The sequence below is a fragment of the Eriocheir sinensis genome, chromosome 4, assembly GCF_024679095.1.
Source record: "Eriocheir sinensis breed Jianghai 21 chromosome 4, ASM2467909v1, whole genome shotgun sequence".
NCBI lineage: Eukaryota > Metazoa > Arthropoda > Malacostraca > Decapoda > Varunidae > Eriocheir > Eriocheir sinensis.
In genome coordinates, this window is record NC_066512.1 from 17653145 (window position 1) to 17678666 (window position 25522).

The 25522-nt window shown below is 52.4% G+C and overlaps 1 protein-coding gene and 1 long non-coding RNA gene across 21 annotated transcripts in view; both read right to left on the reverse strand.

Annotated features, from left to right (window-relative positions):
* The window catches only part of LOC127009108 (MAP/microtubule affinity-regulating kinase 3-like), a 110709-nt gene that overhangs the window by 42493 nt on the left and 42694 nt on the right, over nt 1-25522 (reverse strand). For 9 of the 20 annotated variants that reach the window (XR_007761691.1, XM_050881898.1, XM_050881923.1 and 6 more), the window contains exons 2-3: nt 23149-23640; nt 13106-13282 (exon numbers count right to left, since the gene is read on the reverse strand). The exons of 3 other annotated variants lie outside the window; for them this stretch is intronic. Coding sequence is in view for 16 of the 17 variants with exons in the window: in XM_050881898.1 (XP_050737855.1) it covers nt 13106-13282; nt 23149-23286 (315 nt within the window). In the remaining variant the exon portion in view is untranslated. The remainder of the gene's footprint in view (nt 1-13105; nt 13283-23148; nt 23641-25522) is intronic. 8 more of the 20 variants (XM_050881908.1, XM_050881922.1, XM_050881934.1 and 5 more) reach the window with 4 other exon arrangements.
* LOC127009197 (uncharacterized) lies at nt 5440-10949 on the reverse strand. The gene is made up of 2 exons (XR_007761696.1): nt 6184-10949; nt 5440-6111 (listed from the first exon to the last, which is right to left on the reverse strand). It is a non-coding gene; the product is annotated as an uncharacterized LOC127009197 (long non-coding RNA).

Consider the following 25522-nt stretch of genomic DNA (forward strand, 5'->3'; position numbering starts at 1 on the left):
GCGGGCGGTGGCGGGGCAGGACCAGGGCGTGAAGGCGGAAAACAAAGCCCGAGGGTGGAGCGCCTCGTCCTGCAGTCATGGGCCGTCGGTGGTCCGCCTGCCACGCGTGACGGCCCCGGGACGTACTCTGGGGCAGGCCATCCTCCCCACCCCACCCTGAGGCACGATGACTCACTCACATCCTCCTCCTCATCCTCAGCCCGGCATCCCTACACACCCCGCGGTCTACGGTCACTAGGAACGCGGCCACCGCCCGTTATGCGAGCCAACTGGTGAACTGCAACATTTACTGCTTGTTGGGAGGAACAGCTGTAGCGATCACACACACACACACACACACACACACACACACACACACACACACACACACAGGAGGAAAATAGCAGCAATTGACTCTGATAATGTAGTCGTTAAAGTCTGGTAGAAGACCACCATCATGAAAGTGACAGAACAATCCTGGCTGGGTGGTGGAGGTGGTGATGGCTGTGTGGCAACACCGAGGCGAGGCGTGACCCGACACACCGAGGGGGTGACGCAACGCCCCACCACCACCACCACCCGTACCCTCACCCCCACCACCACTACCCGCCCATGCAAGGTAGGCGGGTGGATCGCCGGGCATGTGACAACCAATACACCCGCCAGCCTTCCCTCCTCGTCGTAATATCACGCACGATGTGTCACCCTCAATGCTGGTGATGGCGGCGGCGGCGGCAGCAGTGGTGGTGGTGAACGAGGAAGAGGAGGAAGGCTGGAGGATGGCAAGAGAGATGAGGGCAAGAGGTGAAGAAGACGGAAGAGGAAGGAAGAGGTGATAGGTTAAGAGGATGGAAGGGATGGGAGGTTAAGGTGAGGAGGAAACAAGAAAGTAGGAGAGCGATGCGAAAGACGAGAACGATAAAAGATGATGGAGGGGATGAGAATGACGAGGATGGAAGAGGAGGAAATGGTACGAGGAGAGGACGACGTAAAGACGAGAGATACGAAGGGTGAAGGGGAGAGGGGAAAGTGCGGTGAGGAAGGCTACCAATAAAGGAAGAAAGATGAGAGAGCGCGCGTCAAGGAACGAGAGGGTCGAGATATGTGATGAAAGAGGCATAAAGAAAGGAAGGGTGAGGGAGGACGGGAGATGAAGGGAACGTATGAGCGATGGAAAGGAATAACGAAAAGTGAAGGAGGGCGAGAGTGGAGGAGGGAGGAAGAGGAGCAAGTATCGATAAGGGAGAGGAAGAAAAATAACACGAGGTCAGGGGGGGAGGAAGATAATGACTGGAGGAAGGCACATGAGGGAAAGGAAGACTTGATGAGGGGATTAAGGGAATGAGAGGAGAGAGCAAGGAAGTAGAAAGCCAAGCACAAGAGCGACACACACCAGGGCACCGGAAACCACACACACACACACAAGAGGAGGAAGTCTGTGAGCCTTGATTTCACAGTCCAACACAGTGTCTTCGTAACAGCCCGAACCAAACTATAGAATCCCATACAATCCAAAATGGTGAGGTCTTCGATGCCACACTAAATACACAAGACTTTTCCTGTATAGTTTCGTCAAATTTGTGAACTTAAATACAAACACCAGACACTTTACAAGCAAATTTCGAAGGCTCTGGTATTGGTTTGGGAGCTTACTAACCCATCATGGGGAACTGTGAAACTGGCCCTAAGTCTGAGTGTGGGGGTCTTCAGGGCACCAAGTTAGAACAAGAGAGCCAACCCGCAGCCTCACCAAGTTAAGGTCCCTCACCACGCCCCTCACATAAAGCTGGCGTCACACTGGACCCAAATCTGGCGAGCACGAGCTCTTGCTGGCAGCTTTTGGTCGCGAGCAAGTCACTGTTGTCGTCACACTGACGAGGGGCGAGCGACGAGCAACATTGTAAACAAAGCCTCAACCATGGCGCCTACTACACCTACGCTTCGCATTACGGCTAAGTGTGCAGCTGTGACGGCTTAACTGAAGGGACTGGTGAGTGAGTGTACGAGGGAAAAAGGAGTGAGTGGATGAGTAAATGGGTGGATAGGTAAGGTTAAGGAGTGCAAAGTTAAGGTTAAACAACGCGAGGAGGTGAAGAAATAAGTATGTGGCATCCGGGACATGAGGACACATTAATCCCTTGGATCAGGACACACAAACGACACATCCCGGAAACATGATACAACTTCCCTGGCGACCTCGATTAATAATAACCTGCTGAGTATCACAACACACACACACACACACACACACACACGGAGATGATGCAACACAAGGCTATTACGTCATCGTGAGTAAAGTAGGAAAGAAGTGAAGAGGAGGAGAGAAGAAGATAGCAAACGACAGACAAGGAGAGGGAAAGGACAAGGAGAAGGATGTGGGGAAGAGGAAGGGAACCGACGGTCGACTGAGCTGCGCCAAGTTCCCACGCTGGAGTACAGGTGAGGTTAATTATGAAGGCTTCACCTGTCATTTTCACCTGACTAGCGTTACAGAAGCCTCGCCCCTCCTGAGCCAGCCGCCGCCACGCCCCTCTCCCTTTCCTGTCAACCCTTCACCCTAACGCACCAACGTATTTAGCCACATTCAAACCCTTCAGTACAACACAGTCACCTTACTTAGCGTCCTTGAAGCCTACAACACAACACTATTTTCCATCCTCAGGCCCCCGTCCGACTCTTTCCCTGACTCACAACGCCCCGGAGGTAGGGAAAGGTTGAGAGGCTAGAAGACGTCAACTGTCAATCGGCCTGGCGGCTAAGGGAGACTCAATCAAGAATTTCCTGTGGGTTGTCTTGGCACTAATTTTGACATCTCTCACAGGCAGGGCAAGTCGATGGCGAGCGCGTGCACACACACACACACACACACACACACACACACACACACACGCAAAAAAAAAACTAACGCCAATCGGCCACCACCAACAGTAATCTCTTCCCAAAACCCTTAAGCCGGATCTCTAAGCCAACGATAAAATGATAAGACGAACTAAACGCGATAACGTGTACATAAGCCAATACGATAAACTAAGTCAGGTGGAGGGTGACGCAACGCAATATACGTTAAGATGGGTGGGTGGGCAAGACACTCCCTGAGATGCCTATCATACACCGTGCTCTCAGGCGGAGTATGGAGTATGAAGCCGCTCAGTACCCGGCCGCCAGGTAATTAATTAAGGGAGTCAGGTAGGCCGTGAGTGAGGTCGTCGTATATTGAGTCGGTCTGTCACTACCGCTTATGCTACCCTGGCACCGGAAAGACCAGGCTGGAGGGTAGGGAGGGAGGGCAATAGGGAAAGGAAGGGAGAAGGGAGAGTAGGGAGGGGCGGAAGAGAAGACGGAGGAATGGGGATGGAAGGGAGGACATAGGGGGTCGAGGGAAGGGAGAGTATGAGTAAGGACACACCAAAACTCATATTGGCCTTATATCACTCCCGGAGCCACACACACACACACACACACACACACACACACACACACGATCAGCCACGTAACTGCGAATGATTAAGAAAAATAAATCCTCAATATCAAGAAGTACGAAAAATCCTCCATTCAGTGCAGAAATAATTAAGAGCCTAATCCATGGGGTGGGGAGATAAGCTACTGGCCAAGATAAGCTGGGAGGATGGGAGTGTGGGGGGATGGAGATGGGGAGAGGACGTAGAAGGAAGGGGAGTGACATAACATGGAGAAGAGGACGAGGGAGGGGAATGGTTGGGGAAGGGAGGAAAGGCATGGGGAGGGATGGGAAAGGAGATGTAAAGATAGAGAGGATAGAGAAAAAGGGAGATCGGTGTAACATGAAGAGGACGGGGAGGGGGTTGGGAGGGAGAAGAGATGGGGAGGTAGAGAGGAGAGGGGATGGAGAGAAGAGGGAAGGGGAGGGGAAGGGTTTGGGGAGTCAGGCAGGGAGGAGAGGGAGGGCCCAGAGGACATCCATTAGGAGAGGCAGACACAAGCACAAACAACTGGTGACACCCGGTTCCTCCTCCTCCTCCTCCTCACAAACAAACCAAAGCACACTCACGGGAAGGATAATAAGGAGGAGGAGGAGGAGGAGGGACAGGAGGAGGAGGGACAGGAGGAGGAGGAGGAGGAGAATGGACAGACGGATGGATGAATTTGTTGAAGAGAATGATCACAATACTGAGAATAGATAAAGATATTAGGCCACAGAGAGAGAGAGAGAGAGAGAGAGAGAGAGAGAGAGAGAGAGAGAGAGAGAGAGAGAGAGAGTGAATCGTGGAAACTTCCTGCCCCGCCGTCCAATTCGCTAACATCACAACCAACCAGATTACGTATTTCGCGCTCAGTAACACATGCCAATCCCTCCCCCCCAATATCTCTCTCTCTCTCTCTCTCTCTCTCTCTCTCTCTCTCTCTCTCTCTCTCTCTCTCTCTCTCAAATGTTAATCCTTTTCACCACAGTCACGTATTAAGGTTGTCGTAACATGACACTTGAAGGTTTTCTGTGCGAGGAGGAGGAGGAGGAAGGAGGAGGAAGAGGAAGGAGGAGGAGGGAGGGAGGAAGGAAGGAAGGGAGGAAGGGAGGAAGGAAGGGAGGAGGGAGGGAGGAGAAACACAAAGAAATACAAACCACACAAGCGTTTCATACAGTCAAGGTTGCCTGCTTTCAAACCCAGTTAGGCAAACAGCCACGTAATCACCGTTTGCTTAATGTCTGGGAACACTACAATAACTGGAGGAGGAGGAGGAGGAGGAGGAGGAAGAAGAGAGGAAGGAACGAAAGGTAAGAGAGGTGGTGTAGGTGTAGGTGGAGGAAAGCTGCACCTCCCCACCTGGTCTTTTATCAACACACCTGATCCAACAACTATAATAATCGATCGCAGGTAAAGTATGAGCAAGCGAGCGAGAGAGTGAGTTGGAGGAGGAGGAGGAGGGAAGAGATAAAAGTGCACGGTTAGGGAAGGAAGAGAAGGAGAAGAGGTAGTGAAGGAGAACAAGGGAATTGGAATAAATGAAGAGGAGGAGGAACCACCAGTGAAGGACGAGAGCGAGAGAGAGAAAGGCATGGAGACCCAAAGCTAACAGAGGGAGAAAATAGAGTAAACCCCAACCACGGCAGACCCAACACCTCCATATCCCGCCGCTCCCCTCGCCACTATCACCGCCGCCGCCGTCCTCCCTCCCAACATTTGCACCACATGAAAATCGCGGCAACACGGGCGAGCACATTTACCTGGGACAAACAATACGAAGCGATCCATTACCTGAGCTTTCGGGGAACACACAGGTGACGCTGGAGGTGAAGGGAGGTCACGGAAGGGAGAGGAAGGGATGGAGGTGAAGGGATGAGTTCAGAGGGTCAAGGTGAAGGGAAGGATAGGTTGTGTGAAGGGGAATGTTTTTTTTTTTTTTTCTATTTTTTTTTTTTTTAGAGGAGTGAGGCGATGTGTTTCACCTGTAATCTTTTTGTGGATTCGTGTCTCGTTCTCGGAATTCTCTCTCTCTCTCTCTCTCTCTCTCTCTCTCTCTCTCTCTCTCTCTCTCTCTCTCTCTCTCAAATGGACGTCCACATTCAAGATATTCAAGCTATCCACCACCACCACCACCACCGCGTCCCTTCACCCACCACCACCACCACCACACCATCACAACACCTGGCCAGTATGTGTGAGAGCGCTTCCTTTTATCTTCTGTTCTCTTCACGCGTTTTGTAGAGATATTTTGTAGATGTTTCCTTTGCTATTCTGTTCTGTACACTTTTCATACCATTTCTTTGTTAATCTTTTTTCTCCAATTCTCAGTGCAAACCCACAACGATACTGTATGGATTGATGCCGTGTTTACGTAAGAATACTGTCCCTTTTTTTGTTCTCACACTCTCCTCAACGGCCATCACACGTTCCTCTCATCAAGCAAATTCACTCTCGCCGTCTGTCTTTTGAGTCACGGCGCCAATCACCGCTGATAAGCTAATGGCGCCTTCACATCTTTTCCTTAATCTGCCGACTGTTACAAATGGACCCTCTATTGTCTCCCTCCACACTGCTCTCCTTTGTCCATACGACTTTTTATCTGGCGCCTCGCACACAGGAAAGAGACTGTCAAACCCTTAGCAATTCCTCTTTCCTCGCTTTTTGCCTTCTGCCTTGACTGTATGTCTTTTACCTATAAACTGTCAAACCCTTTCCTATCCCTCCTTCCTCGCTTTGCCTTCTGCCTTGACTGTATGGCTTTTACCTAGTGTCCCTAATGTCATACCTATAGAGGTATTAATTAGTGGCTTACTTTTTCATTTATTCGTCTTTCATGTACCCTTCGAGAATCCAAATCAGAGAGCATATTCTTTAGCACACTTTAATACACAACTAATTTCTCGTCCTGTGTTCTTAACGGACAAATTCATCTAAGAAAGAATATACATCGAAATCTAGACACAATGGTGGACTGAACGTATAGCCAGGCTTTTTCCTACTGACGAAACGATACAAGGAAAGCCGCGGACCCTGCACTGTAATGGATACCACTGGGTAATACAACAGTCAGGGCCAGACAGGGCGGGCCGCGGCATCCCAATGGTGGACGAATTTCTATCAACCCAGACGCGGCGGCCACATCCCTCCTTTCCAATATACATTCGGCATCTTCCTCCCGACCTGCCCCACCTTCCCATCTCCGTCTTTCTTACTCTACCTCTCTTCACATCCCCTTCTCCTTTCCTCCTCCTCCTCCTCCTCCCCCGAGCCAGCCCAGGCCACACCCGATACAGCTCTCTGAGGATTACACACACACACACACACACACACACACACACACACACACACACACACACACACACACACACAATAAGTAGGCCATTTAGCTACAGTGAGCGATGCCAATCAGTAAAGTCAGAGGATGAGAATGAGGGGGAAGAGGAACAGGAGGTGGTGAGGTGGAGGAGGAGGAGGAACAGGAGGTGGTGAGGTGGAGGAGGAGGAGGAACAGGAGGTGGTGAGGAGTAGAAGACAACTAAGGAAGTGGAGAGGGGCAAAAGGGCACGGTCGAAGACGTATAGGAAAGTAGGAAAGTTAAGAAACTACTTGAAAAACGGAGGAGGAGGAAGACGGGGAGGAGGAGGAGGAGAGTAAACAGAGGAAGAGGGTCCAATATAAAGGTGAAGCTTCAGTAACCTGCGCGCGCAAACTTTCTCTCCTTCCGCCCATGTACCCCGCCACCCCCCCCGCCCCTCTCTCCCCCTTCCCTTCCTAACCGCGGGGCCATCCTTCCTCCTCTTCCTCCTCCTCCTCCTCACTTTACTGTCCTCCTCCTCCTTCAGCCAGTCGATGTAGGAGCGAGTGAATGGCAGAGGAGAGTCCAGTGAGAGGCTTACAGATATTGTGCGCCTCTCTCTCTCTCTCTCTCTCTCTCTCTCTCTCTCTCTCTCTCAGCAAGGATGATCGACAAGGCCACAGGAGGTGCCGCAGGTGCCCACACTCCCGCCAGGACAGACAGTACGGGGGCGTCGCGATGTGCCACGCCTCGTCCCAGCAGAGAGGCGTGGCGGCAGGGACCGAGGCAGAGATGGGGCGGGGGAAGACTGGAGCAGACAGAGGCCGCACTCAGTGACCCCCTGCCGCAGCCCTGCCTCATCCCGCTCCCCGGCGACCCTGCCTAACCCAATACAGCCAGTCCCAGTTTACTAATGGAACATACAACCTCACGCCAATATCAAAGCCAATACAATGGACTTAAGTGATCGTGACGCAATGCTACTATATTGGGGCTCGTGTCGTTGTGAGGTGCATCAGCCTGGTTGGGAGGAGGGGGAGGAGGAAGAGGGAGGATGGCAGGGCACTGCCTCACAGTCTGGCCCACGTCTGAGTCACTATGTGGTCGTATGTGTCCTTGCCCACAACAGCCAAGCAACACCACACAGACACACACACACGAGACGACGCCAGGCCAGCAGACGTAATGGGGCGTGACGCAACAGTAAACAAAGACTTGTGTACTTGCGTGGGATAAACCTGTGTCTGTCTGTCGCGCCGTGTCCTTCCCTTACAACAGAGCATCTCATGAAGGCTACTCCCACACGCCGCGTTTCCTGCACCAGCACCCCCTTCCTTCCACCGACTCGCACGAACCCGAACCTACTACTTTCCTTCTCAGTTGCCAGATTATTGTACTCAGAGCCGCGTATTTACCGGTTTCTGAGACATGGATATTGACGAGAAGCACAGATAATTAACCGTTTTAATGATGAGTATATGTGGAGGCAGTTATTGGGGTCGAGGAGGCAGTTTTGGGGTCGGAAATCGGCAAACATAGGAGGCTGAGTACGACAATCTGGCAACGTTGCTTTCCTTGCTTGTAACAACTACTACGTACACGCTTCTCATCCCTACCCTTTGGAACCTGCCTCGATGTTCCCCCTACACAAACCTAGTTATTTCCCTCCCTTCCCTTCCCACGGACAAATCTGGTCCTCGGTATAAAGTGATGTGAGAAGTGTCCCTCGCCGCTGAGTAACCTTCCCACCGGCTGAGTCATTAACACGCTGCTCGACTTCCAACAATGAAGCCAAGTCAAGGACAAATTCAATATGCACACACACACACACACACCTCCCTTCCTTCCCAGCTTTCCCTCCTCACTTCCTTGCTTCCCTCTCCTCCTCCCTCCTTCCCCTCCACTTCTGTACCCAAGCACGGGAAGCGAGCGCCACGCAACACAGTGAGCGACGCCAAGTAAAACAGGTCAGTGTGTCGCGGCGGAATCGATTTCATCTTAGGAGATCAAAAGACGTAAGAGGAAAAGCTAACATGAAGGCCACTGTGTCAGGTTATGAAAGGACAGTAACAAAAGAGAGGAAAAAAGGAACGGAGAAAAGAAAGACGGGAGGGACGCATGAAGGAATAAAAGACAAGGAAGTATCGAACACACACACACACACACAATCGCAGGTAGAGGGAAGCCGTGCCAGAAAGCGAAAGTGACTTGAAGACCGTGAGAGGTAAATAAAACGAGAGAAAATCTGAAAATAGACGAAGCTAAGGACCCCTAGCGGCAAGGATAAAACTATCAAGGTGGAGCTGATTATACCTCGCGTCCTGCCAACGAGCGAGGAGGAGAAGAGAGGGAGGAGGAAGGAGGGGGACGAGAGAATACGAGGGAGGGAGGAGAGAGAGTAAAGGAGAAAGTGGAGGCTGATCATGGAATTTAAAACAGGGAGAAAGTGATGAAGAGAGAGAGAGAGAGAGAGAGAGAGAGAGAGAGAGAGAGGGGACGTGTTAGGCAGGTGCCCCAGTTGACACACCAAGCACCCCTTCCCCACCCCCTCCTCCTTCAATAAATCAGGATGAATTACAATGAGTAAGCGTCATACCTCCTTCCTCCTCTTCTTACTCCTCCTCCTCCTCCTCCCCCCAACGAGCTTCATCCCCCCTCTTCCCATCCTCAGCCACTTCCTCTCCCTCACCACACAGCCTCAATCCTCCTCTCCTCAAACACTTTCCTAATCCCCTCAGATCTCCCTTCCTTCTCCTCCCCACAGAGCCTCAATCGCCCTTATTCCCCCTTTGACAGTCCCCTTCCTCGTCCCTATACTCCTTTCCTCTCATCCTCAACCCCCTCCCTCCAATCTATGCCCCCCTTATAGCCACCCCTCCCCCCTTCTCCAGAGCGTGACACAGCCTCCTCCAGCTGTGGCGACGACTGCTGCTGCTGAAGAAACCACACCGCTGAGAGAAAGGATCCGATTCCCTTCTCACTGTGCTGTCTCATTTCTTCTTTCTTTCTCTCTTTCTCTATCTCTCTCTCTCTCTCCCCTCTTTTCCCCCCTTCACCTCCTCCTCCTCCTCCTTTGTTCTGCCACGCCTCGTCTCTTCCTCAGCGCTCCACGTCTCCCTCAGTATTGCTTTCATAAATCGTCCGGCTCCAGAAATTAACTTTATTTCCGACAATTTCCTCGACTTTTTTTTTCTTTCTCTTTTGCGCGGAAATTTCATGTTGCATCTTCCGCGTGTTCGTATTTCCGGTAATTTCCTCAGCAGGACTCCAGACGCACCCCCCCCCCTCCCTCTCTCCTAAACAGCCCTTCACTCCTCGTTGTCTTATTTCCTAGAATCATCCACTTCCCTTTCCTCCCTCCCTCCCTCTCTATTCTCGACCCTCTCCTCATCTCCCCCACCCTCCCCCAATCATCACTACTACGACACAACAATCTTCATCAGCAACACCACAACCTTCACCATCACGCCGCCACAACCACCACCATCACCACCACTACTGTCTCTTCCTCTTCCGGCTTAAGTCCGTCCTCACCACCATCATCACCACAGCGACCACCACAATCACAGCGACCTTAATAGCCCTACAACAACCCTTCTTCCTCCTTACTACGCCTCCACTCCACCAGTACAACCACCATCACCACCCTGGCCCTTCACTCCTTATCTAACCAAGGCTCTGTATTGGGTCCTCCTCCTCTTCATCTTCATCCCTTCTTCATCAAACTACCTGGCTAATAGAGGTACGGCGCCCCCCCGTCTCCACCTCCCCCATCATCATTATCACCACCACCACCACCACTATCATCATCATCATCACCGCCACCTCACCCACATTTCCCCTTCTCACCCTTTCACCTTCGCAGATCCCTCACTCACTCGCTCGCTCGCTTCTCTTTCCTGCTATGTTTTGTGCCTCGCTATTCACCGACATTATAAAAAGCGAGGAGAAAAAGTCTGGTCGAGGCAAAAACCTCCCCGGTGTCACTTTCCCAATTGTCTTATAAAGGTTCAGGGTGTTTTGGGCTTCGTGTCGGTCTGTCTGTGTCTCTGTCTCGCGTCGTGCACGTCTCCTCCACCTGTCTCGGCTTCTTCCTCTCTCTCCTCCTCTTACACGGGTGATTTGTTGTACCCGGGTGCTGAGCCGAATAGATTTTGGGTGTTGAGCGGGACGACCCTTCCTCCTTTCCTCTGTCTCACATCCAGCCAGGTCAATGCTCCTCCACGCCACCACCCCACCCCTTCTCTCTCTCTCTCTCTCTCTCTCTCTCTCTCTCTCTCTCTCTCTCTCAGGTGGCGACTTCCCCTCACGACAATCAGTAGGTGTGTCACGTGGGGCGGGAGAGAGAGCCACCGTCACCGCCGCCGACTCTCACTTCCCGGCTGAGGGCGAGGGGCTGCGGCCAACCCTAAATTTCCCCTTAACCTCAGCCTTTCCGGGAAGCAGCAACGACTCGATGCTTCCTCATTACAAGTTTAGAAAGTAGATTACCACCCTCATTATTATTATTATTATTATTATTATTATTATTATTATTATTATTATTATTATTATCATCATTACGTCGCCTTTGTCTTTGTCGGGTATTCCCCTTCCTCTTCCCCCCGAAGCACCAGGTTGAAGAGCTTCTCAGCACGGGACACTGAAGGGCCCCGGGCATCACACGAGCTTCAGTAACTTTAATGAGCCAGGCGGAGGAGGAGGAGGAGAGATAAAATACCGTGCTTGGATGGATGGATAATTGGCGGTGTCAGAGGAAGGCAATAGCGTGAAGTGGGATGCTGGCGGCGAGAGAAATGTTGCGATGAAGGAGGGCGAGACGAGGCACCAGCGGAGGCCTGGCCGGTCACACTGAGTGGCTCGTCAATTACCCTTCATCACCACAACACAGCCGTTACCTCACCGCCCCCTCCCCGCGCCACACCACCACAGCCATCTCGCAATGGGATGCTGACGCCAGCAGCAATTGTGCTGAAGACATGTGACGCAAGACTGTTCCTCGACAATACAACTGCAAGAACTGCTTCCACTTTGAGATTGTGGGCAAGAAAAATCTTGGCACACACGTCAGCCCATGCTGCACTGTTACATAATAGACGCCAGTGTGTGTTCAGTGGAGCAGAAGCAATGGCTCGCGGGCTGGGCTGCCGCACAGAGCTGAGTTAACCCTTGTCGCGGCATCAAGCCCCCACCACGATGGCAGGCGGCGGTGGCGAGATACAGTGAAACACAGACCCGCCAGGCAGAACGGAAAAGCCTGGCACAGAGAGGGAGGGAGGGAGAGACGGTAATACTGGCGGTGCATGCCACGCGAACGGAGAAAGCCTGCCGCGTCCAGGTTTTTACTACGTCGGCAGGGAAAGTAAGGGGCGGGGCAGTCCTCGGGGAGAGTCTCGCACTCTTAGGACGGTGCGCCGCACATTACAAAGAGCGCAAGACGAGGCTGAGCACCACCACTGAACTAACGACACAATGCTTTATCCCGTGGCTCCACCAGGCGCTTCCGCTTCGTCGTGAGGAAGCAAGCGTCTCGCCGAGCAGCCATAGCGGCCTCGTGACCTGCATCCCGCCTAACTCCCCTAACTTGTGGACGACCCACCCTGCCTGACTGCCTGATGAGATGGGGGCTGTTAGGAAGGGGAGGGAGGAAGGGGAGGAGGAGGAGGGGGAGGGGGAGGAGGAGGAGGGGGAGGAAGAGGAGGAGGAGGAAGAGGAGGACGAGGAGGAGGAGAAGGTAGTGGCAGCGGTGGCGGTCGGGCGACGGCCTACCCTCGCCCTCCGCAAGGCCAGGCCCTCCCGTGGGAGTCTCGGGCTACACAGGCACTGCCTCGCCAATACTCGGCAACACAATATAATGAAGTATCGACTCCAGTCTTGGTCGGATCCAATACTTCTTTGTCTCTCCTCCAAAACCATTAACTCCTTTACAGTCACACACAATAATATGGAAAAAATCCTGTTCAGGAATTTTCCTTAATTCCAAATTATTTAAACTCCTATACGTTCTTCAGACTAATCTTGTCTCCACACCCACACCCACACACACACGATTAATAAAACTATGTTGTGTTTATAAGCTAAGCTAAGCTAAGCTAGAGGTACAGTAACATAATTATTAAAGCTAGTTGTATAATTATGCAAGTGGCACTAAAGGCTGCTAATATTAAGTTATAAATACACTAGCAGTTAATGATGCTCACCTAAAAATTAATCAACAAAATGCAGAGAAAAAAATAGGGGGGTTAGTGACCTTGTTTAATGTGCTTAGCTGTGCGGTGTGCTGTGAGTGGCGGAGTGATGTGGGAAAATGGTGTAGAAGAATGTGGTGTTAGTGTGGTGTAGTGTGGTGTTGTACTGAGTATGATGGTGTAGCTACGTGATGTGGCTCTACGTGTTGTTTAGAAGCGGGGTGGTGGTGGTGGTGTTGGTGATGATGGTGGGGGTGGTGGTGTGATGTTGGGCGGTGTTTGGATGTTGAGCCGTGGTGTGGACGGGACAAGGGAACATTCCTCACCCTTGGCCGATGTCCCTTCTCGGCCGCCTTGCTGCCTGCCTTGCTCTCACTCACCTGCAACACAGACATAAGCACGGCGAGGATCAAACACCTGCACACACACACACACACACCTCCACGTCAACACACCTGCACATACACACACACAAAGCACGGCGAGGACACACACACACACACACACACACTGACACACAGTGACACACACAAACACACACACACATTTTCCCCGCCTCGCCGCATGAGCAACCCCAGCACACACACACACACACACACACACACACACACACACACACACACACACACACACACACACACGGACCGACAACATTCATGACACATTATATCAATCATACAAATTAAAACATTTAAACAAGAGAAGCAATAAAAAACTCATCCATCTGTACATATTCCTTGGGTATGTCAAGTATGAATGCTTTATATATATTCATGAGTCATATGTTAGAATTATTTACAAGTTGTGAGTGCAAGCGGTAATTCAGTATCTACAAGGGTTCATTAAAGACTAAAGCACTTAAATGAGGATAATTAAGACTATATAGACACTGGCCGAGAAACATCCAGGCCACACAGGACAGTGACAAGGCTAACTCTTGTACACAACAGACAACACACAAACAGGAGGTGCTACGCGTGGGAAACACTACCGACTGTGAATGTGGGGCGTGAAGCGGCTGCCACGGGGCGCCCACAGTGGCCGTTCGTGCGCCCTGACGCTACTGTACACTACGAGTATTTTGGAGTTGGTGCGGGACGGTGCAGGGAAAACATTAACTCGATCGCTACCAATACGCAACTAATGGCCCACTCCTTACTCCCGTGCAATTACACTGGCACTCTATTAGGCACACAACACACTATCGGGATGGAACGCGGACCCGGGCACGCCTGGCGCCAGCAGTAACAGCAGCAGCAGCCGGCGCGGGGAGTGCGGTGCCCCAGCCAGCTGCGGCGTAGGCGTTAAAGATGGAGTGGCCGGTGCGTCGCACGGCTCACAACAGCTCGCAGGCACTGCCGGCCTAAACAAGTGGGCGGAATATATACTGGGGAAGGAAAAAGTCCCCTCGTCCTAGTGTCGTGCCACCCTTCACCCCAACCGTTTACTCAAAATTAAACCCTGTGAACCCTCTCCACCATCAACCCCACGAACCCCTCCCCCACCACCACGACCACCACCAACATCAACAAATGCAAACCCAGGAGCCCAAAAATGACCTTGATATCTGGGCATCGCATCGAAGTGCAGCGGCGCATCCCAGCCTCCAGCGGAGCGCCACAAAAAAAAAAAAAAAGGGGGGGGGGTAGAGGGGAACAGAGAGGTATGCACGCCCAGCAGCCACGCCGTGCCCTCCGCCCAGCATCACACAGCAACACTCAGCACTCAACATTCCTCACCGCCAGCCTCCCTTCCTCCCTCTCTCATTCCTCCCTCCCACACAAAGGCCACACGCACGACAACACCCTCCAGGAAAAAAAGAACTTCCTGGTGTGTAAAAAAGAACGTAAAAAAACGGGAAGCAATGTCGAGATGAGGTACTGAAATTTTCACAGCAAACAAGTCTTCCCGGGATCACCAAGACAATGGCGCTCGCTACTCCAGTCCTCGTGAGGGGCGCCGAGTAAGGGGGGAGGGAGGAGTGATGGAGGGTGAGGAGGAGTGTGGGAGGGAGGAAAGGTGGGAGGGAAGTGGGTCGACCTGCTTACTTATCCCATGACTCCTAAACTCGAGCCAATAAAGGAAAAACGAGCGCACACACACACACACACACACACACACACAAATGAGGTGGTGAGGGAGCGCGTGGAGGCAGGTGCAAGTGTGTGTGGGCTGAGGGTGGGGTGAGGCGGGAGGGGCAGGGAGGGACCTTGTCATGCAAAGTGAGAGTTAGGCGGGAGGCAGTCGAGGAAGGAGGCAGCGGAAGAGGAGGGGAGGAGGAGGAGAATATGAAGGGGGTGGAGGGGTCGGGGAGGGGACTGCAGGTGCATGACTCACCCGGGTTTTCCCTTAAAGCATGACTGGAAAAGGGGAGCGCCTGTATCACCGCCACCACCACCACCACCACCATGCAGACTTCATCACCACCATCATGAATTATCTCCACCACAAACACCGCCGTCGCCAGCCTCACCTCTCCGCCATCTGCACCTCCACGCATACGTCACACCACAACCACCACCACACCATCGCCGCATGCATCCCAAGTCACACGATACATTAAGTCCACCTCGCCCCCATTTCTTTCCTTCCGCCCTCCTTTCCTCCACGACTTGAGAGCTTTGCATACCAAGCACACCTTTAAAACATCCAAGCAATCATAAATATAAACTTAGGACACACACACACACACACACACACATACACAAGGACACGTAAAAATGCCAGGCAGGAAGAGGACGAGAAACAGGAGGAGGAGGAGGAGGAGGAGAAGGAGAAGAGATGTTTGCATCCTAACGAATGACATGTTTCATTCAGGTCACGGCAGGTCAGGAGGACACAGCACACAGGAGGAGGAGGAGGAGGAGTTAGGCCTATGTGTGTGTGTGTGTGTATGTGTGTGTGTGTAAAATTATATAATGCAGAGAGAGAGAGAGAGAGAGAGAGAGAGAGAGAGAGAGAGAGAGAGAGAGAGAGAGAGAGAGATTCATTTCCTAAGTGCAAGTTCTCGTCTCTTAGCATTCCGTGGCGTACCGGGGAGAGGGACAAATAGGGAGGGAAAAGGACGACGCTTTCTGGACAGGAGGAAGAGAGAGCGAAGGAGGAGGAGGAACTGAAGGAGGGAGAGAGAGACTGAAGGAAGGGGAGAGAGGGAAGGAGAGACACCCAGGCAGAAGAACCTAAGAAAGATGGCAGAGAAAGTGAGAGAGGAAGAGGGAATGCAGGAGGGAGAAAAGAGAAAGTGAAAGAAGAAAAGAGAGAAAGTAAGGTAAGATGAAGCTGAAGGAGAAAGAAGAGGAGAAAGTGGAAGAGAGAGAGAGAGAGAGAGAGAGAGAGAGAGAGAGAGAGAAACACAGACAGAGACAGAGTGGAACAGGCAGGCAAGTTCCTTCATCCCATCCTTCCCAAGCTTGAAGGGGTCGAGGCAAGAAGAGGAACACGTCCTTCGCTGTCACCAGATCTGCCATTGTCTGCCATTATGCCAAGAGCCTCCCTCCCTTATCGCCGGCTCGAGAGAGGAGGAGCAAGTGAGGGAGGACGTGAGGTAAGTGCCCGAGGGATTGGGAGAGGTAGTGAGTGCATGACAGTAAGTGTGCTGAGGGCTGAAAATGGAAGACTGCTGACTTTTTTTTTAATAAGAGAGGAAACTGGTGAATAGAGAAAGCTTGGGTGAAACACGGTGGGAAGGGAGGAGTGTGCATGCTTCGAGGAGGAATACGAGACGACGCAAACCGGTTTCAGACAGGGCGACGAGAGGTAGAGAAGAAGGAAAAAAATGATTGAAAGAAAAGGAGAGAGAGAGAGAGAGAGAGAGAGAGAGAGAGAGAGAGATGGCACATAAGAACAATGAACAAAGACTTTTTAAAACCGTGAATATGAATGTGGAATTGTAAAAACTGTGCCAAGATTATAATTGTAAGGAAAATGAGGACGCGACTTTGGCATACCATTTGCGTACACACACACACACACACACACACACACACACACACACACACACACACACACATAAACGATAGAGGCGCTGGCATGTGTGGAAATGTGAGTGTGGGAGAGAGTGGAGGGATGTGAAATGCGGGTGAAAGAAGGGATGGAGGGATGTGCAGGGTAGGAAGTACAGGGGGGAATGGGAAGAGGCATGTGAAAGGTGTGGCATGGGAGTGAAGGCAGAATGTGGAGGTTAAGTAAGGTGTGGTGGAGGTGATGTGGAGTGTGAGGCAGCCACTATTGTGTTAAGGGCTGAGGAAAGACACCCGGGGGACTCTCACCTTCACCCACCACTGACACCCTCTTGACACAGAGCCTCTTGTTGGCTGCTCGGCGCTCGGCCCGGCTTGGCGTCAGCTGAGGAGCTATACAGCCTGTCACCGACCTCCTTCGCTTCCCTCTCTTCCCTCCCGCTCTATCTCACATTTGGGCACGAGACAAAACACACACACTTCACATTCCTCCCTTAAAATCGAAAAATGCACACCACCTCGACAGCGTGAGAGGCAGTAAAAGTAGCGCCGGCACTCAGCGGCGGCCCGGCGCGCGATAGTCCCCGTGAGCAGAGCCGCGGAGAGGTACGAGCACACATTTCGGTTCGAAACGGCCGGTAAAAAATACAATAAAAGAGTAAAATTTGGACAACTCTGGGGCCCACGCCACGAGGGGCTGAACCGACCGAGCCACACCTGGCCGGCACGTTACTGCCACTACATGGCCCGGGATCTGCCTTACTGGCCAAGGGACCGACCCAGTTCCCTTATCGCCACATGCCATTCCCGGCTAAACCGTGTATTTCCGTGAATACGGCCCCTTCCACGGTAATCAGGCCAGGCGCCCCGCCAGCACACGTCAGCTGATGGCTGGACCTGCTGGTGCCGCACCGGGTATTCGTCCTCATCACAGCCGCTCGCTGTATTCAAAGGACATCATTTTCCACCACTGCACGGTTAACGTGACCCAGCTAATCTTTTTTTTTTTTTGTAAGCGGTTAAGTCACTGCGACTCGTTACGGCAGGTGAGCTTGAGGCCGCCTCTTAAAGGTGTCCCAGGTGGCGGCCTTGCTCCGGCTCCCAGGCCTCGGGCAATCCTGCCGCGGCCAGGGTGGCAGAGGCTCAAGGCGGTCCTCTTAGAGCCCGAGCTTCACCATTTGATACTTCAAAGAGGATCAGCATCTTCAAACGACCCTGCAGGAGTCCTGGACATTCACTGCTCCTGTGCATGGGGACAGGTGTTATACGAAAGCCTTGCTCATGAAGGAAGCCAAGCTGCCATGAATGCCCTCCATGTTCTTTTCCATTGCCTCTACGCCAACACTGCCACCACAGTGCCGCTGGATCGTCCTTACGTGTCATTCCAAACTTGGCGGCAGGACACAGGAACACACAGCGGGGCCCCTTCCCAACCTTGGCGCAGCACGCTCCTCTGCTGCTCGGGCCATTCCTCGTCCTCCCAGGTCACTCAAAGACCACCGAGGTCGGACGGGTGGGCGGGGGAGACCGGGACTGGTCACTCACCAGCACATCTTTAATGCGGGGGCTGGTGCACGCCACACCCGCGCGCCACACTCCTGCCCCCTCGCCACAGCAGTCCCAGCATGATAAGTGGGCTTATAATCCCTCTCTGCGTCCTTTACGTGAAGTGGAAGGTTGTTTCCGGACGACACCTGAGCCCTGCGACACGGTGCTGGGCGGATCGGGTGCCACACGTCACGCCGGCGGCGGGACCGGTAAAGCAGCCCTGGGCAGGGAACACCTGGCCCCTCGCTGCTGCAGTTCCACATCCACACCCACCTTGTAGAGACGGTGGAGTATCCACGTGCCTCACACACTCGCCTTCGTCATGCCAATAAGTGGACAACACAGACGTGCGGACGGGCACTCCGGCGCCTCATTCCGATAAGTGTTGGTGACGAGACAGCAAGTGAGGGTCACAGGCTGCTGCGGCTGTTCCTGGCGCCACCCCACCACTACAACCACCAGAAGCGGGCCACCTTCACCCTGGCCTGAGCGGGCAAGGTTAGGCTGATGCTTCCTTCCTCCCCCTCCCACCACACACTACCCCGCTAGTACATCCCGCCCCGCCCACACCTCGCCAAAACAAGGGGCCAATGTCAACGCCTCGCCCCAGTCTCCCGAGCCGAGCAGCTTACCCAGCGAGGCGTCAGCACACTTGATAACCCAATGCTGCAAGATATGGCTCATGAGGATGTTGTGTTTGCATGCCATTAAAAGATAAGTTTGTGGAGCAGTGCGGACAAGGAACAGTTTGGCACTGGGTGTATGGGGGACACGTCCTCCCAGCAAGGCAGGCCAAGGATACCGGCACCAACGTGTCCTCCGATCACCATCAGAGCCGGATTAAGGGCTGACAGCTCACCATCACTGCCACTAATAAGAGGGAGCTAGGGCACAACATCGTGCGGAGCTCTTACGCCACTAGCCGCTGGGTGCTTTGAGCCGCGTGCTATGCAAGGCTGTGGTGGAAAGCCATTTGGTGGTGTCTATAAAGCGCTACCAAGCGAGGTGACAGCTACGGTGGATCCACGACGAGGCCTTGCGCCAGTGCCAGGAGTCCTGTGCACACCTGGGCGCGGGGCACCATGATGCCGCCGCCCGTCATCGTTGGCACCCACCCTGACACAGTGACGCGGAGCCTGGCGTGCCGCCCCGCCCCACGCTTGGCAGACCTCAAACACCCCGGCCACACCCTCCCCACGAAGCAACCCGCGCGAGCCGCCAGCACCCTGCACCAGCCCAACCCCTGCCCGGCACCTCATGTCACCTGATGGACCTAGACATGGCACACGTCACCTCTACGCCCAGCTGTACTAGCTCAGTCAGGTGTTGGTCAATATGCCCGCCATATACAGCAGGTGTTGTAAGAGATGACCTTGTCGACTAATACTCACCCCTCCCTCTCCCTCCTTTCCCATCCCCTGCCCTTCAGCGGACCCCAGACGGACTCCCTTCCTTATCAGCTGCGGCAAAGAGCATCGTAAGCAGACTGAGGTCGAAATGAGGCGAAAGGGAAACCTAGCCAAAACTATCGTAGCTCGGATACGGCCAGTGTAGAATACGGCAGGAAAAGGCGATAAAAAGGGAGAATGCGAGGATAATGGGAAAGTAAAAAGGTACTGGTGGTGATGATGATGGGAGAGGTGGGGCGGTGTGTAACGAAAGACTTCCGCGGCACACCACCACACCCAAGGCTACACACACACACACACACACACACACACACACACACACACACAACATCGTGACACAATCTCAGCCTCCCGTGCTAATCAGATAACTTAGTAACCTCATTATCTTAACATGGCACTTCAATCTCTCTTACTACCACCTCCTCCTCCTCCCCTATGGAACCCAAAGAGGAGTTGGGGGGGAAGGGGCGGAGGTGGTAGATTAATCACCTGTTTTCTTGCTGATGTTATGAAAGAGGTCCAGACACCTGCGTTTATCTGTGTTTACTAACTCCCTTCATGCCCCAATCTCTCTCTCTCTCTCTCTCTCTCTCTCTCTCTCTCTCTCTCTCTCTCTCTGCCAGCCTGCCCAATAAAAAGAAAATTCAGGTACACATTCTCCAAAAAAATATACGTAATTAAGCGGGACGTTATTGCCTTGTACTGAAATGAATACGTGAAACATTCCACCACCGCTACAAAAATATATACACACAAAAATAATCGGTTCGCAGTTCTACTCTTTATACTGAACGAACTTTCAACTCCAAATGTAGCAGAACACCACTCGCCAAATGAGTTATTACTATTATTTTTATTATGATCATTATTATTGTTATTACTGAATTAAACACTGCGACATTATCAACACAACATTTATTAGTGAACTTCCTTTTTTTTTTCTTTATAATCAAACAGCATCCGCCATCTCTCTCTCTCTCTCTCTCTCTCTCTCTCTCTCTCTCTCTCTCTCTCTCTCTCTCTCTCTCTCACCCCTTCCCCTTACGCACGGTTGAAAATGTACACGTGTCCCGGAAAATAGAGAGGGGGGAGGGGGAGCGAAGGGGAAGAAGCGGAGGGGATTGGGGGGGAACACAAGGTTGAGAGGGTGAGGTAGAGGGGGTGGGGTGGGGGGTAGATGGGGGTGATAAGTGCATGCGAAAATATTTTTGTAGCTTAAAATTACCGTTCAGAATTACAGCGGAGACAATTACTATGCTTTTTCTCCTCACGTTTTTCATGTGTGTGTGTGTGTGTGTGTGTGTGTGTGTGTGTGTGTGTGTGTGTGTGTGTGTGACTGAGAGAGAGAAAGGGGAGTGCCCGTGGAATCTAACCCCCTAAAAAGAGAGTTCCTCCCTAGCCGGATATGCACAAAACACATACAAAGACACAAGAAACAGCCTTGACCGTGACAGCTCCACCACCACCACCAACAACACCACTTATAAACTCCCTTCCACTTCCCTTCCATTCCTCACACCCACTCCCCTTCTCTCCCTGACAATGGTGGTCCCTTCCCTTCCTCCTCGCACTTCCCGTAAGATCCTTAACCTCCCATATTCACTACACCCATTTTCCCTTCCCGTCTCCTTCACTCCTGTTACAATCTATCCCTTCATCCTCTCGTATCTTACCTTCCCTGCGATCCCCTTCACCCAATTCCTTTTCTTCCCCTCTTCTCTCATGAACTGAACTTCTCTAACCTCCAATATTCACTCCGGTTTCCCTTCCCTTCATTCCTATTCCATTTCGGCATTTCTCCTCACATATTCCAGTTCCCTCTCCTCCATTTAATATCCATAACCTCCCACTCTCACTCCTCTTCATTCTTATTCCCTTTCATCCTTTCCCTTGTCATTCCTCCCTATCCCTTCTCTCCTCGCCACACGCCTCAGCTTCCCTCCTCTTGTTTCATTCTTTCCCTCGTCTCAGTGGTAGAGTTCCCGTACACATACAACTTTATCGATTACCCAAGTTGACAGAGCCACCTGATAGCTTGTTTGTTTACCGTGAGGGAACGCAGGGGATGGAGGGGCAGGGTACATGATACTCCTTCGAGGGAGGAAAGGAGGGGTAAGGGATCCTGAGGGGACGAGTTCGGGGGCGAGCGAAGAAGCGTCTCTGAGGGAAGGGATGGGAGTGGTGAAGGGAATGTTTTGTAAATGGTAAGGTCAGGGGCGGGAGGGAAGGAAAGGTAGGGGGTGAAAAAGTGAAAGTAGGAAGGGAAAAGGAATGCGATGGTTACGTATAAAAGGATAACAAGGGAATTGCTACGAGAGAGAAGGAAATGATAGGTATAACAAATCAAAGTAGGGGAGGTAAGAAAAGAAACAAGAGAAGGAAGTGAGGAGATATATATGACAAGGATAAAAAGTAAAAAGTAAATAGCAAAGATGAGAGAAGGAAAAGAGGAAGAATGACAGAAGGGGAGAGACAAGGGTGCGAAAATAAAGACTGATAAAGACTAAGAAGAAATAGTAGTACGAGTTGACAGGGAGAACGAAAAGAAATACCAAGTAACGCAAGACGAAGGCGCTGGAATTAAAGATGAGCGAGGGAAGACCTGAGGGGAGGGCGGTTAGGGGAAGGACGTAATAAAGGCGACACGTAGGAAAAAGAAGAGACGACAGCAGACCCTTGCATGCAAAAATTATCAACACACGCACGCACAAGGAAGTAAGAAAACAAGGAAACTCTCTCTCTCTCTCTCTCTCTCTCTCTCTCTCTCTCTCTCTCTCTCTCTCTCTCTCTCTCTCTCTCAAAGTCATGGCAATTAGAAAATGGTGGCCTCAGAGAGAGAGAGAGAGAGAGAGAGAGAGAGAGAGAGATTAAACAAGGCAAGTGGAAGTGCCAGTAGGCCAGGGTTACCTGCAGTCAGCGCCACTTCCTTGCACACACACAAACACACACACACACACACACACACACACACGAGTATCAGACAATCAAAATTCTTTTACACATCAGCATCTTTTTCACTGCCACACACAAAAGGAATTCGGTGGTTTTATACGGACATACCGTGTGTGTGTGTGTGTGTGTGTGTGTGTGTGTGTGTGTGTTTGCGTGGAGTGACACATCCCCAGCGCCCCCCACAGGCCCGGCAGCAAGCCATGGCCGGCAGGGTGGGCGGACCAAGGTTGTGGGGGCGGCGTGAAGGTGGGTCAGGGAGGGTGTGTGCGGTGCGTGGCGGGGGAGGAAGGCAGGATGGATGGATCCCTACAGGCGTGATGTGGCAAGCTAGCTATACAGGTGCCTGCGGGGACAGGTGGGCACGGCAGAGGAACTTACCCAGTTGGCATTGTACCAGGGCTTGTGGAAACGAGCAGGTCCGTGTTGCAGGTGAATCTTGTGCGAATGTGGGCGTGGCTCCGGCATGGTGGACGGCGTGGGCGTGGGGCCAGGGGGACCCCGTGCGGTGGCCAGCATCAGCGCTCACGACACCACCGCAGGAGTTGTAAAGACGTGCTCGCTCAGGCGGCCAGCAGCAGGAGCACGTGGCTCTGGTCGTCACACTCAGCAGGACACCAAACCAACAGCACCGTCGCCACGCTCGCTCATGCCAACGTCACCAGCACAGACGCAGCCACAGCCACAGGGCGGGCCTCGCTCTCTATCTCTATCGCTCACTCCTCTTCGCTACAACATGTCTTGAGCGAGGGAGGATGCAGATGTTTTTTTTCTTTTGTTAACAGTTTCCGTCACAATAACTTTTGATAGTTGCTCGGAGCACTTAACACTAAATATCACAGTAACGCGTAAGTCTCTCTCTCAACACCCGGCCTGTAACAGAGTCCACATTAGTCGAGGTGATGGTGGCGGCAGCGGCGGCGACCTCGGCACCTTGACCCCCCCCGCCCCCCTTCCTCCTTGCCCTGACCAATCCTCATCCCAAGCCTCCCCAAGTCCTTTTTCTCCTTCCTCTTCCTCATCGGCCGTCCTCTTCTCCGGCACTTAACGTCAGCGTCTCCAAATATAACAGAACATTTCTTTCCCTTGACGGACACTAGTGGCTCGAGAGGTAAGGTGCCTCAGCTCTCCCCTTGCACGGCGCCCCCCTACTGACCCGCGGCGCCCCCTACATCGCCCTGACCTTCAACCCCTGTCCTGAACATGTTGCCTCCCACACGAACATACCAGAAAAGGGGGAGAGAGAGCGAGAGCGAGAGAGCGAGAGAAATGCAGGGATGTCGTGAAAGTCTGCCATCAGGGGAGGTAGTCACGAACCTTCGACCTTCCGTCCAAATAAAGACTCGACACTCAACCTGAATTTGGCTGTACCATTATAATAAGTTCTCCCCTGTAAAGAGAAAATACTTCCTTCCGCCCGCCCGCCCGCTCTCTCTCTCTCTCTCTCTCTCTCTCTCTCTCTCTCTCTCTCTCTCTCTCTGACACTCCCAATCACACACACACACACACACACACACACACCAAAGAAAACAAGTAAGAGGGTATGCAGTGGCTAGCGGAGGGACGGAGTGCAGCAGATAACCTTTACCTAAATATTATTCCTCGTTTTCCTTTGCATTATTAAACATTTGGCACTCTTTCAAAACTTTCTTGTGAATGCTAAGTAACAACGAAGACTTCTACTACGTTCTTTACGGCGGTGGTGGTAGAGGCGAGGACCGCTAACGTTAATCCCCACCACTTACTTCTCTTCGTATAGAGTTGAACGTCCTCCCCCCGAACCCGCCCCCGCAATCCCCGTCATCCTCCCCAATAGTGTGAGTCACCAACCCGCCGCCGCCGCTCCAGCCATCCAGCGCAGCGAATCCTCCACTCCCCGCCAGGTGCCGCTATGCAACCCCCGAGAACCTTCCATTACAACAACGGCGTGGGTTTCTTTCTCTTTCTCTATTTTCTTTTTCTTTTTGTGTAAAGATATCCTCCATCTTGCGTGTAATGAGTAGGGAGCTTTGTGTGTGTGTGTGTGTGTGTGTGTGTGTGGTGGGAGGTAGAGATGTGTGAGGCAGACAGGTAGGGAGGCAGGCAGGGTGGGTGCACAGCGGTGAGTCAGACAAAACCAGCTCGGGGTGAGTGAACAACTCTCATCCCCCACCCCCACCCCCCGGCGGCCTAGAGTCTGTGCTCTTCGTGTGCTGCTCTCTGCACCACCACGTGTGGGCGGCCTCGTTCTGCCCACCCTCAACCTGCCCTGCCCTGCCTCGCCTCGCCCCGCCCACGCTACATCGCCTCGCATTTCTCCTTCACCCCAAGAAATACATTCCACCTCAGCGAGAGAATGGTTCAGAGTGAATAATGGAGTGATTGGGATAAAAGAGGAATGGTTGATAGCAGCAAGAGGATGAGAGCAAGATGAGAAAATGGCAGTGAAGCAGCGGCAGTGTGAAGAGAGGATGATGGGGGAAAAAGGAAAGAAAGGAATGCATGAACGGCAGACTCAAAGACTTTACCAAAACTGCAAACAGGAATCCGCGACGGTATATTATGTAGACCTGTGATGACTTAAGATATCTTCTACGTGGCGGCTACAAACGACCTACACTTCACCATCGTCATTCCTAGAGTCCCTTCCACTCCTGCAGCCCTATCCCAGGCCAACAAATACTCCAGTAAAAACAACGTCGGGAAAAGTGCTGGTAGAGTTGAGTGAAGGTGCCAAAAGTAAAATAGATCAAGGCCGCCGTTAAACTTGGCCCCA